Source organism: Pseudopipra pipra, chromosome 1, assembly GCF_036250125.1.
Source record: "Pseudopipra pipra isolate bDixPip1 chromosome 1, bDixPip1.hap1, whole genome shotgun sequence".
NCBI lineage: Eukaryota > Metazoa > Chordata > Aves > Passeriformes > Pipridae > Pseudopipra > Pseudopipra pipra.
In genome coordinates this window covers 76444157-76458478 of record NC_087549.1, presented here as the reverse complement: position 1 = coordinate 76458478, position 14322 = coordinate 76444157, and the positions used below count along the sequence as shown (strand labels likewise).

The 14322-nt window shown below is 41.0% G+C and overlaps 1 protein-coding gene across 2 annotated transcripts in view; it reads left to right on the top strand.

The window, feature by feature from the left end:
• Nucleotides 1–14322, top strand: part of MYO10 (myosin X) — a 162905-nt gene that overhangs the window by 68228 nt on the left and 80355 nt on the right. For both annotated transcript variants that reach the window (XM_064661733.1, XM_064661738.1), the window contains exon 3: nt 3053–3211. In XM_064661733.1, coding sequence (XP_064517803.1) covers nt 3053–3211 — 159 coding nt within the window. The remainder of the gene's footprint in view (nt 1–3052; nt 3212–14322) is intronic.

Here is a 14322-nt window from a genome sequence, read left to right as displayed (position 1 = left end):
AATCGTAGGGAATACTGGGTAAATCTGGACCCTTCCTTGGTTACAAACTGGTCACCAAGGAAGGCCTAGCCCAAACTACCACACTGTCCCTTCTCTCTGCCCTATACAAATCCTTGTCCTGTCATCTTGATGTTTGTTCAAGGCTCTGATCTCTCTATACTTGTTTTTTTCTCTCAGTTAGGGACTGTGCTTTGGATACTCTGAATCTATAGGAACTTTCTGATGGTTTGCTCACATATCCTGTTTATGTCTGTGATGCTGCCCAGTGTTAGAAATTTGTTTCCTGGATCTCCTTTCTCCCCTAGCCTTCCTTTGGCATGCTTTCTGCTTGTGTAAGTGACATCTGTAACGGTGCAATGGCCTGTGCCAGCATTTGTTATGCCTAGGATACTATTTTAATGAACAAATATGTTCAGACAGTACTCCTCTGTCAGCTGGTAAGATATCCAAGTACAGAGCTTTGATGTTTATTCTGATCTGCCTTCAGCCTCTTGCTTCTTCAGCCTCTTTTTTGTGCTGATCTCAGCAGGACAGACAACACCACTGTTTTCCTGGATGGCCTCCTACGATGACACTTGTTCAGTCTTTCATTACCAGGAGCATATGTAAGGTTTTATGCTGAAAAACCTCAGAGGGGTTTTTTCCTTCTGCACAGAGGTGGCCCCTTAGGCCGTGCTGCACAATGTGACCCCCAGCCTGCAGCAGCAGCCCTCCGGTGCTCACTGGTGCTTGGGCTGATGGTTGTCTCTGCTTCCATCTGCTTGATAAATATTAGTTTAAAGGATTTTGGAAGGGTTTTGGTTTTTTCTAATGTTCCACATTATCGAAGTATTTGCATTAATTCCATGCTTTGACTTCCTTATGCTGAAATGGTGCCATTAGCAGGGACGAATAATGCCTGAGGAGCATTGGCTATGAGAAGCAGGCATATGTCTGTAAGGGTGATGTGCCAAGATGTAAATTAAAAGGAAATGGGATGCCGAATTCAAAATATATTGTTTTATAGTCTTTAGTGATGTTATTGGTATTCATAAAAGTTTAGGTAGATTGAGGATGTGTATATCTTATCATTCTGCCTGGTGGATGAGGGGAAGGCTGTGGATATAGTCTACCTGAACTTCAGTGAAGCCTTTGACACCGTCTCCCACAGCATACTCCTGAAAAAGCTGGCAGCCCCTGGCTTGGACAAGGGCACTCTGTGCTGGGTTAGGAACTGGCTGGAGGGCTGGGCCCAGAGAGTGGTGGTGAACGGGGCTGCATCCAGTTGGCAGCCGGTCACTAGTGGTGTCCCCCAGGGATCAGTGTTGGGCCCAGTTCTGTTTAATATCTTTATCGATGATTTAGATGAGGGGATTGAGTCCACCAGCAGCAAATTTGCAGATTTGTTGGGGGGGGAGTGTCGATCAGCTGGAAGGCAGGAGGGCTCTACAGAGGGACCTGGACAGGCTGGAGAGTTGGGCTGATTCCAATGGGATGAGGTTCAAGAAGGCCAAGTGCTGGGTCCTGCACTTTGGCCACAATAACCCCCTGCAGCGCTACAGACTGGGGACAGAGTGGCTGGAGAGCAGCCAGGCAGAAAGGGACCTGGAAGTCTGGATTGACAGGAAGCTGAACATGAGCCAGCAGTGTGCCCAGGTGGCCAAGAAGGCCAATGACATCCTGGCCTGGATCAGGAACAGTGTGGCCAACAGGTCCAAGGAAGTGATTCTTCCCCTGTACTCTGCGTTGGTGAGGCCACACCTTGAGTATTGTGTCCAGTTCTGGGCCCCTCAGTTCAGGAAGGATGTTGAGGTGCTGGAGCAGGTCCAGAGAAGAGCAACAAGGCTGGTGAAGGGACTCGAGCATAAGTCCTATGAGGAGAGGCTGAGGGAGCTGGGGATGTTCAACTTGGAGAAGAGGAGGCTCAGGGGAGACCTCATCACTCTCTACAACTCCCTGAAAGGAGGTTGTAGCCAGGTGGGGGTTGGTCTCCTCTCCCAGGCAGCTCTCAGTAAGACAAGAGGGCATGGTCTTAAGCTCTGCCAGGGGAGGTTCAGGTTAGATATTAGGAATTAATTCTTTACAGAGAGGGTAATCAGGCATTGGAATGGGCTGCCTAGAGAAGTGGTGGATTCACTGTCCCTGGAGGTTTTTAAGATGAGACTGGATGTGGCACTGAGTGCCATGGTCTAGTAACCATGGTGGTAGTGGATCAGGGGTTGGATTTGATGATCTCAGAAGTCCCTTCCAACCTGGCTGATTCTATGATTCTGTGACAGGGTGGTGTTGGGTCATGGGTTGGACTTGATCTCAGAGGTCTTTTCCAACCTGGTTGATTCTGTGATTCTGGGATATTTGTGATAGTTTTATGGAAGATCTGTAGAAGGGTTTTCTGACTGAGCTTTTTTAGAGCTTTTACTGTTTGTGTGGAACTAGTTTAAGAAATTAATCTCAGAAGTCAATTAATTAGAAATCTGTTGGCTCATGCATTTCCAAATATCTGATGCATGCTGAACTGAGCATGCTACTTACATTAGGAGTAATGACTGCTTCCTGACTGGAAAGTTGAATAGAAACATTTAAGTGGATTTCAGATCAAACACATGAACACTTGCAGGCTATTAGAGCAATAATTTTTGTTTTCTGTTTTGCACTGTAAAACATTTCCTTCCGGAGTAATTTGACTATAAGTGGGGTTTACTGTAAGGGGTGTTTTTTTGTTTGGTTAGTTTGGGATTTTGGGGAATGATTATTGCTTGGTTTATTTTTCTCCCAATAAAGTCTAACAATAGTCTAGTGTGAAACGAGATTGCATTTGCCCTTAAACAGGAAAAGATCTCAGTGCACTGTCAGTATGTACTAGTTTCATATTACCCACGTAGGTATCTGGGGCTTCAGTTGTTATCAGAGAAGCTGTACAAGAGGGTATCACTGGAAAGCTATTATATTTTACAAGTCTGCACACTGATAAACTGGTTAAGAAATAGGAATGGGTATGAAAGCTCGGTTCTCAGATGGAAGTGTTTGAATGTGTGCTCTGATTATTATATTGTCTTTATTTCCCCTCTTTCAGGTATTCACTTATAAACAGAGCACGATCACACACCAAAAAGTAACGCCTATGCATCAAACAAGCAGAGAGAGCGTGGAAGACATGGCAGGCCTTGTAGATCTCCATGAAGGCTCCATTATGCACAACTTATTCCAGCGATATCAGCAAGATAAAATCTACGTAAGTTTTTTCTAAACTTTAGAAAAATATCCAGAGGGAACGTTTTTGAATGTTTTAAGTGCTGTATATGTTTTGCAGTTCTGTGCTATCTCCTCTCCTAATGTTCTCCAGTTCTTTATGTGTCCACATAAAGCTGAAGTATGCCTCATCTAGTGACTTCTCATCAACAGTGATGGAAGGAGAAGGTAGCTCAGGGCTGGCCAGGCAATCCTTCGAAAGCCTTGAAAAACTGGCACTTTCAGTGACAGGGTCATGTAAAGGGCTCTTGTTTTTCTCTTCTCCTTTAGACTCTGCCCCAACAATATGTCCTGTATACATCACCAGAGAGGATGTGGTGGAATTTAGTCTGTCACTGCCATTTGAGATCCTGCCAGGCCAAGATCCAATCCTGATCAGCTTCCCCTCTTGTACTGTAGTAGAAAGGGTATTAGGAAAGAAGCATTACGATTGTCAAGCTGAGGATTTGTGCCATTAAATATAAATAGTTGGAGTTTGGAGTCTGTTAGTCAGTTTCCAAAACTATGCATTAGTCCACACAGAATTCTTTTTTTTAACTCTGTCATGAAGCTTTTTATCATTAGATTTACCTGCGCCTGAAATATTTTTGTTAATCTTGAACTAACTAAATATGAATCTTTCCTGAATCTGGAAGTACACTAAATGGGAGAAAGATAGAAGGAATATTAGCAGCAGTTGCAGATTGCAAAATCAGACTCTTTAGTGGTTCAGTGGTGGGTCGTTTTGTTGGTTTAGTTTTTTTTCTTTTATTATAATTGCAGAATACAAATTACTTTTGTTTGCGTCACATGTCTAGGCCCTTGATTTGGCCATATACGTGCTTTATTTAAAGCTTCATCTATTAAGTTTGGCTTCTTTATTTTCAAATATAAACATATAAAAGTGTAAAATTATGGGTTTTTTTCTCAAATCAAATTAACCATTTTTCATTTCAGAAAAATCACTAAACAAAAAATTAATAGCATATGTGAACAGTCCTGCATGTGAGGAAAAACAGCTACCTGATAAAAGTTTAGTTTTCCATCAGTGTTGTCAGATTAGAATATGATACTCAGTATGAGTCAAAATAAAAAAAATATTGTTTTTTGAGTCATGATGTGCACTCGGAGGACATGTCTGTTTTTTAAAAGCATTTGTGTATGTGGGTGATTTTTTTGGTGAGGCATAGAATAACCTTATTCTGAAGAGACATGTCCTAGCTTATTTCTTAGCTTGTCAAGGCAAGTTTAGGGTGTTCTGATCCTTGGTGCTTTGCGTGGTGTAGGTTCCTAGACAAACAGGTTTTATGTGCTGTTAATGATGACAGATCTCCAGTTGCTACTGAATACGCATTGTCCCTTTAGTTTTGCTAATTTAACTCCTTAATCTTTTGAATCCACTTCACCTGAAAACCGTGCTTGAAAAGGTGGTCGGAAAAAAAAGGTATTTTTTGAAATGCATATGAAAGCCTCCCTGTTGTCCTGTATATGTAATCAGGACTGGATTTAAGAAGCATCTTCTTTTCTCCAACCTCATTGGTACCCTACTCCTGCTGTGCCAGTAGTAGTGTTTTAGCAGGAGAGGGCTTCAGGAGCAAAAACACCAAGGAAAGCTGATTAAATGCCTTGAGTAATTTTGTGAAACTTCATAAATATAGAAGCATGTATTGTAGGAGAGGTTGTTGTCATTGTACAATGAACTGTGTCTTTCCAAACCAAAATTTTTTAACTCTGTCAAACAGTTCAATTCTATTTTAATGTTTAATGTTTAAAGAGAAAAAAAAGACTGAGAGGTACATTAAGTTTACCTTTGTTGAAGGTGTACTTGCAGCTGATCATTCATACTTGCTTGATCATTCTGCTTTGGGACCAAACTAGTTCTGGTATAGGACAATAGAAGCCATTGAAGTTCAAGTCAGGATCAATCAAAACTTTCCAGATTGTACATTTGCCATCTCCCTTGGCCAGGAATTGCTTCATCTACTGCACACATTATCTCTTGTATCTGCCTCATCACCTTGGCTGTATTTGTCCCGTGTGCACTGGGGATAAATTGGGAAGGCATGTGCCACTCTCCACTGTGGGCTAAGGGGCTGATCATCCCTTTGAAAGACTTCTTGTCATCCCTGAATACAAACCACCATATAACTGCTGTGTCCTGGCATTTAGCTTATGAGTCCTTTCTTACTTGAATTTTATGCTTTTCCTTGTTCACAATCTGAGTAGGGGAAAAAGATATGCAAAGGTGTACGCTGGCATTTTATGAGTTACAGGCTTGTACTATTACAAGTATGTTAGTGTGGTTCTTGAGTCTGGCAGCTTTTTGTTAGTTTTCTCAGTGGCATTGAGACCAGGAAGCATCTTTGTACCTTAATAAGGAATGCGCTTAGTTGGGACTTAGGTTTTGGGGTTTGCTTCTTTCCACACACATAAAAATTATATGAAGTTCAATTTACTAAATTGTAGTGTAAAGTATGTGTGATTTTAAAAATATAGAAGAAACAATTAAATGGAAATTTAAACAGTTACTTTCTCAGAAATACAATTATTTATGCAGATTTTCCACTGTTAACTTGTGTGGGTTTTTGTATTTGAAGAACTTTTTCTCCAGTAATGAGCATTTAAATAAATATCTTCAGATGTTTGAGCTCAGTTTAATCTTCCCTTACTTGATAACATCTTTGTTTCACATAATCATACCCATGTTCCTAAACTTTTTACTGCTTCCTAATTAATACTATAAAGTCATTTGCTATGGAAGCCAAGTTTTGTCAAACATGTCAGTGACTTTCTTTGCTGCTCCCAACAACTGCAGCTATAAAGGGACAGCAGAGGATTTTCTGTATTTCTTGCTATTTCTTGGACAGGGAAGAAGAAGGATCTAGCACACAGACTGTGTTCTTAGTGTGAATGATGTCTGGCTCTGAATATAATGAGTTGAGGCTCTTAGCTGATTCTGTGCTGTTTGCAAGAAGGTGAATGACAAAAAGTTGTTCTTGTCTATGTGCAACCATCTTTTTTCAACAGCATCAAGTCTGTTGACATCTGCTTGTAATAACCTTTTGTCTGAATTTCTGTAAAAGAGTGTATGCTTTCCCTTTTTGTCCTGTGAGAAGGATAGGATGTACAAGTCCTTTCTTGGTTCCTTAAAGTAGACTCCTGTCTGGTACTTTTTCAGGCTTTGTGATTAATACTGCTTTTATCTGAAACTTTGCTTCTGGGCTATCACTGCATTTGTTGTCCAGGAAAGGACAACTCTTAGGATGACAGTGATCACATGGTCCAGGAGCTTTCATTGCTACTTCCTCTCCCATTTTACTCCCTTTGGGAACACCCAAGGGACGCGGAAGGTCCAGCTTCTAGACATCAGCATACAAGATTTGATGCTTGTCTTTGAATGCTCAGATTAGCTTGCATTCTAGGCTGGTATGTGGCAAAATATGGAAATATAAACACTAGTGCTAAAAATGGAAGGTGCCCATGTTTGAACACAGAGCCTTTTGTGAAGGCACATGGGGGATTTGGTCACCTCTGAAGCAAGACCATCACAGGACACAGGATGTGGAGAGGGCAAGTGCTGTGGCAGCCGTTCTTGTTGACGTTCAAAGGTGGATTGTTCCCAGAGTTGTTGATTCTGGTTCACTTTTAGTTAAGTACACCCTACAGAGGAGACCAGCTTAGCCTTGGAGAGGACGCCATAAACCACACAGCATGGATTGTGCTGCAAGACGCACAAATTATAGTGTTTGGCTGGCTCTGGGATGAGCTGCGGGTGTCTTGTCTGTGGCCAGCAGTTAGTTACTGATGCAGGCAGAAAATTTCAGGAGAGCAGAGCAGAAGATGAGTGCAGCTTTTGCTGAGGTGAGAGGCAGGTCGGAAATAACAGCAGTAGAGGTTGTGCAGGTCAGGGCAGAGGTTTTCAGTGTCAGATCCACCCTCATTTGCATGAGTTCAAGCAATAAACAATTTTCAAAGCACTTCTGATTAGTTTTTTTCTTTTGAATTAAGCTGTGAAGTGCTAGGTAGGCACGTTCCCCTTTGAACTGATGATGATCTGGCACGTGCCTGTCTTGTTTAGTTGGAAGATGTTCACCTGTGTCCAGAGAGGCATGCTGCATGGGCTGAGGTGTGGCGGTCCCCCTGCTGCCCTCCCCTGCTGCATAGAGTGACCTCCAGGTTGTCCAACAGTTGGGTGTGGTGGCCAGGAAGGGTGAGGGACAACATAATCTATTTTTATTCACTTTCAAATTAGGGCTGCAGTTTGCCCACCAGTGATTATAACCATCTGTTATGTTTGCATGCATGTGTGTGAGAAGTTCTGTACCAGCCACGTCGACATGTAGTGCTGTACCAGCCACATCCACATCAGAGGGAGGACGATGGTAATTAGGAGCTCAGTTTTTGTGTCTGGCTTCTTTTCTCTCTTCAGCTGAAGCAACAAACATAGTATAACTTGGATGGAAAAGCAACATTTATCCGATTTTTTAAAAAGGTGTTAAACTGGAAAACTTATCTCTTCCCTGACAAGGTTGCTTACAGAGCTCCTAGACATTTCATTACACTAAATTCTCAGTTCTGTATGTTCTTAGAAGGTATATTCAGTTATTTATGCATTGATTTTTAAATCTATTAGTGTTTATTTACTTAAGCAACATGCTCAGTTGTAGTTTTTGAAGCTTGCAGTAATTAGATAATTTATCTCCCTTAAAGTCATGAGAGTTCCCGTAGGCAACTAGTTGATGTTTGTGCAGTATTAATCAATAATCACCATAGGGTTTTTTTTCTAATTCTGTTTGCAGACACAGACACTTTAGTATCTAGGTCAGTTGCTCTCTGTGTCTTGTTTGTCTAGGTTTTGAATTTTTTTTTTCCTGAGTTCAGTAAAATTCATTTCAGATCCAGTGCAGTTGCTCTGTGCCATGTTACGATGGTCAGCGGGAAGTGAATGTTCCTGCATGTTACTGAGAAAATGGCAGGGCACAGTAAAGTCATGGTTAAATGCAGACAGACATAATTCATACACTTTGATAGCACTCTTGTTCAAATGTCTTCTAACATGGACACAAGTTGCAGGTAAAGGCAGAGAAACAAAGGAAGATCGGTAGAAACTAATAGTCATAGAATCATTGAGGCTGGGAAAGACCTCCAATGTCCAAGTCCAGCTTTCGACTGAATACCACCATGCCCACTAAACCATAGCCCCAAAGTGTTTACTTATAAAGATGAAAACTCATGACTAGTTTCTTAAATGGAAACACTTGGACGCACCCCCTGCAGAAACTGAACCTAAAAAGAATGTGTATCAAGGCCCCCTACAACATCCTGGGCAGCTTAACAGCCTTGGTCCTTGGCCTGTCATGCTCAGTGTTACAGGTAAGTGTGGGCCATTGACTTAAAAAACCCCAAACAATAGTACACACAAATTGTGTCATTAATTAGTACCATAAAACATATATATATATAAGTATAGTACCTTTAAACCAAGCCCTTAGTTGTTACATTAGTCCCTAGAACTACATTTATCCTGGTCTTGTCTGCAACCCAACTGTGGTTGCCCAGTTCCTCTCCAGAGGCATTGAATGCTGTAGAGCAGTACTAAGTAATTGGTTTACAGGATCTGCTCCATGGTCACTGAGGAAACTTCTGTTTATTTAACTGCTCCGCTCTTACAGTAGAAAAATTTTAAACGTGTGCTGATGAATCACAGTGTTTTTCACACCTTCTTGTGCTACTGGAAAGATGGGGTAAATTTTTCTCCACCAGCTCTTTCCATGGAAATGCAGAGAGCAGAGAACACTGCTGCTAAGACTGCATGGCAAGTGTCTATACATAGCCACTTACCTCCATGATTAGAATGTTATGCTTGCACACATCAGATAATGTTTTCAAAATGTAGTTCAAAGTGAGTTCCTGTCTCCAAGCATTAATTACAGCTTCCATTTCACATCTGTTACTAGAGAGCAGCAGACAAAGATCTATAAAAACACAGCAGGCTTTTAATTGGAAATCTAGTGAAATTTATTCCTGGTGATTGTTATTTCTAAAGTATGGTCAGTTATATAGATCAACAATTATCTACCACAGGCAAATTATCATTATTTTTTATTTGTTTTTCCTTTTTTTTTAAATACGTGTTAGAGGAAAAACATAGCTGTAATGACATGAGAAGTAAACAAATGCCATTGGTTGGTTAACCAACCTTGCTTCTGAATTCCTCCATACTGCATGACTCATGGCACTACTAATAATTATAATAACAACAACAATAAAGAGTGTTTGTCTGAACTTTGTCCTCACAAAAGAAGATATTGGGGATTTTAAAGGTGCATATTTTCAGATCTTAGCAAGTATTTCAGCCTGAGGTGGTGTGATCAACATGATATCATTAAAAGGGGAGCTGCTCAGAAAGGTCTGTGTAACTGAGCACACTGTCATGTATGCCACAGCTACACAAACACTTTGCAGTGTATGCGGTGGCTACATGTATGCAACACCTACACAAACACATAAATTTATGTTATGGTTTGCAGCACATTAGGTAGTTGTTGGTAACCTGCTGGGTGTCCATGCTGCAGTAAGGAACGTACCTTCTATCATCAGTGGGCTACTTTAGTGAGACAGATGGGGAGGGGGAAGAGGTCAAAGTTTTATTAAAACATAAAAACTTGCTCTTTCTATCTGCTCTGTACCAGTATTTTTTTTCTTGTTTGGTTGGCTGGTTGGGGAGTAAATAATAGCTGCAGTGGCGAGAGGGTCAATTTCTGTTGACTTCCATGAATTTTATGTTATACCTAAATCCTATTAATAGTAACTTCGTATTGAAAAGTGCAAAGTAGAAATCCATCATCATGTGCAGGTTTTGTCATTGGTGAGGGTATATATTGCTAAAGTCTTCCCAGATGTTGTTTTCTCCACCCCTTTATAGAATGTCACTATGAGCCAAGAACAGAAGGTAGACCAACGTGCAGAATCAAAAGAAAGATTATCAGTCATTTGCATAAGTGCCAACAGCAGCTTAGTACCATTCAGTCAGAGCTTCTGCAAATGGTGCTGAATGCTTCTGCATACGCCATTGCCTCGCTTGGAGGTAAGCTTTGGCTCCTGTCTGTAAGGTCCCAGTCCAGCAAAGTCACTGAAAGGAAGGCAGGAATTTGGACTCCAAAACTTAGGCTGCTTGCCTGTCACCAGCACATTTTCTTTACATGAGTTAGGCTTTGACTGTAACACAAGCTGCGCAAAGTTTACCGCTTGTGCTGCACTGTCCAACTGTGTTATTCACATATTCCAGCAGTTTAATACTCAAAAGGCCACAAAAAACCCATTTAAGTTGAGAATGGATTAACTTACTTTTGTAGCTATTGTTTACCTTTCTAAATGGACTATTGATTCATAGCCAGGCTGTTATTTTTATTTGAAAAGACATGGTCCCTTTCTCACAAGCAGTTTCAGCTGTTTCCTTTTGATGTTTGTCAATCTTTCCTTTTAAAAGCAAATGGAATCCAAAAGTTCCATTTATCAGATTTTTGACTGTTAGTATCATTTGCCATCGTAGTCCTGACTTCTAGACTGACAGCTATTTGGCAGCAGTTCAGTGCCCTCCAACTAACTACCTGGCATAGACTTAGATTTCAGTTATTCTGGCTTTTGATTTTTCTTTGTTAAAGCATAATTCCTGCTCTTCCTGCTCTCTTCCTATAAAAGCCCTTTCTATATAAGAGATCTTCAGACATTAAAGAACTGTAGAAGATATGGAAATCTGGATATCAGTATGTAAAATTCTCAGAGGCAGAATGAAACAGATCTCCAAAATTCTATATAAAACTATTTCTCCATTGTTCTAGAGACAGTGCTCTTTAGTGCATCATTTACCATCATTTTTGTTTTCACTTGTGTGTGTTTGCTCTGAAAAGCCCCTTCATCTTCCCAAGATGAATCTGTAGGAAGGAAGAAGATAATTTTTTTTCTTTTCCTTGCTGGAGGGTGAATTAGACCTTCAGACAGCATTGAAAGACTCATTTGAGCATTGTGCAATAACAAAGCAGGAGGAAGAACTAGAGTGTGGCCACAGGCCATTTGAAATGAAGTGACAAGCCATGAGGTCTCTGCTCTTTGTGGGGCCTTTTCTAATTTGCGCTAGAGCTTGCCTGGTTAAAATTAAGCTGTGCACTTGTGCACACAGATTGCTACAGTCTGATGTGCAAACTTACATTCACATGCTGTATTGCAGCCCATGATAATAACAAAAATCAATGTCTCATTCTGATCGATTGTGTTTTTGTTCAAAAAACAGTGCCTCTGTCTGCTTGGCAATGGTGAAGGGAGATACTCTTCTGTAATTGTTTATATAAACAGTCTATGCACAAAAGATCGTTATTCTGACATCCATCAGATTGCACTGCTACATGGTACAGATTGCATTGTGTTAGTCAGCAAAACAGGGCATATAAAAACAAGGAGACTTGGTCCTTTTTATACAGGGGAAAAACTGCTAGAAACCTGTCAAGTTCTTAAAGAAAGATGTCTATCTGACATCACTGTTATTGTCTCCTGTTTTGTTTTTTACCTTTGGCTGTAACAATGCTCTTTTGTCAGCTTTTCTTTATATTGGTTTCATATTTCCAAAATGGATTTTTTTTGCATGTGCGGATTCAGGATAACACTTGTAGGGTTTCCTTGGGTAATCCCCATCTGCATGGGGCTCCACATGTTCAGTAGGAGAAAATCCCCATCCACATGTTCAGTAGGAGAAAATGAGTAGGCAAATAAAATGAGATTAAGCTATGAGTGTATCTCTTAACCATCAGAGAGTTCATCACCATCTCTGAGCCTCCTGTGGAGTTAAGCAGAAAGGTGTCTGCCTCTGTGCACTGTTTTGGGTATTTACATTGGCAGCTAAGGTGACCAAAACCTAGATTTGAATTCTTAAGAAAAAGACAGATCTAGACAGCTTCATTTAGCTTCCTAGGACAAGGACTCTATAGATGTGCAAGGCTGAAGCTGTAAGAAGTGGAAGGATTCTCACAGTTTAGAAGTGAAGGTAGCTGAGTTACAAAGTACAACTTTTATCATGAAGAGATAGCATAGGCTTTGCCCTCAGAAGGGCTTGGGAACAGGACAGTGTTGCTTAATAGTCTTGACTGAAACACATGGGATAGTGAAGCTGAGCACTGTGAACTTGCCTGTAGGAGGTGTGCATCTTGGCTGTAGGTAGCTGCCTGTTGACACTTGATCTTTCTAGGGACATTTTCTGTCACATCTGGTTCCCTTCTGAAGGTCCTTTCCTGTGGATGCTAACTCTTGTATTTGTAGTGTGGCCTGTGTGTTTACAAACAGCTCATTTTACAATCAGTTCTACAATGGACCTTGAGAAGAAAAAAGGACAGGTTAGGGATCATAATGTTGTGTGCATTGATGAGGAACACAGAGATACAGAAAAGCAAAGCTGATTCTAATTTGAGTGGTTGGAAATTCACCATGAGTCACCAGACATGGTGAGGGCTGCAGGAGCCCAAGCATGTAAAGATGATTATAGAGTATGACATTTCCATCTTAGAAATGGCTTGGTTGGTTGAAAACATTTAAAATTGTAGTTCAGTACTTCACTTTGATTACGGTTTTTAAGAAAGGAACTTGGCTTCAGACATGAGACAGTTGGATTCTATCTCACTGAAATTAGCATGAGACGAGCTGAAAGACGGGGTATACTTACCACAGTGAGGATAAATCAAGGTCCTATTACGAACAACAGCATCAATTATCATCCTCTTTATGGCATACCATTACCCCTTCTTCTGTCTCCTCTAAAAAGCACACCAAAATATGGCCCAGCCATCTTTTTCCTTTTTATGTGTGCTGGTTTAAAGGTAAACCAGCAGGGGAAATGAACTCAACTCAAAAGAGAGATTATAAGTCAGAAGAACAATTTAATAAAATAATACAATAAGTACGATTATACAGACAAACAATTGGTTTTAACCCACAAAACCCAAATGTATAACCCAGCACCCTGGGGCATGAACAGAGTGGTGTTCTTTGGGCCCCCTGAGTCCAAAGGAAAAGGAGAGGGGAAAACCTGTTGGTGAGAGTGCTGTTGCAGTCTGGTCAAGAGTGGTAATTGCAGTCTGGTTGAAAAGTGGTGGTTGCAGTCCAGTCGAGTGTGGTGGTTGCAGTCTAGTTGAGAGCGGTGATCTGCAGTCTTCCTCTGGATCCCACAAGTGGTTAAAAAGGTCCCAAGACTCCAAGATTATATATCCTCCAGTTCAGACAGGAATGCTCAGTACCTCCCTCAGGGCGGGGGGGTTCCTTAATGGGTGTGAGGACAAGAGCAACTCCTATCTGGCAGGCCTCTTAGCACCTAGTTTATAGCCTGAGGAGTCAGGCTCTGTGTGCAGGTAGTGTAAATGGTTCATTGATAACGGTTTCTGGGAAATGGCATGGAAGGCTATAGAATACACAGTTTTGGGTTACACCCATCCAGTGATGAACTGGTCTCAGCTGTCCTAACTAGGACATTATGCTGACGTGTATGTGGTGGTAGACCTAGTTGTCTTTGCCTTAGAATAAACTCAGTCATGATTTCCTTCAATCTCTTTACCTGAGAGAACTGGGAATCGCGGAGGCCACATGTGGAGTGTGTAGCAAACTCTTCTGTTGCCAGGTTTTGCATCCTGACACCTTGATATTTGATGTTGGAAACATAAAAAAGTTTGATGGCTACTTTGTGGTCTCTCAAATGTTGCCTGCCACTGCATGTTCTGTGAAAACACTGGTATTGTAATTTGGTAATACTACTGTAGCCATGATGATTTAAAGGTGAGATGTGCAAGTTGTGTGGAACAGTGATAAAAATCTTTTCCCATGCAGTGTATAAAAGTAACATAGAAGTAGCTTTGGAGTGAGCCAGTGGTACTGCAGTTTTATTTGAAGCTTCTCATATATTAAGTTTGAGCCCAGAAAGTAATACTTCTGGAATGAATTGTCAAGTTGATACCAATACCCCATGAAAAGAAAAAAAACACCTTTTACTTTTCAGACACAGAATCAGTTCCTTAAGTGACTCCAGGAAAGTCAGGAGTTGCTCAAAAACAGCCCAGAAACATTTTCTTTTGAGGCATC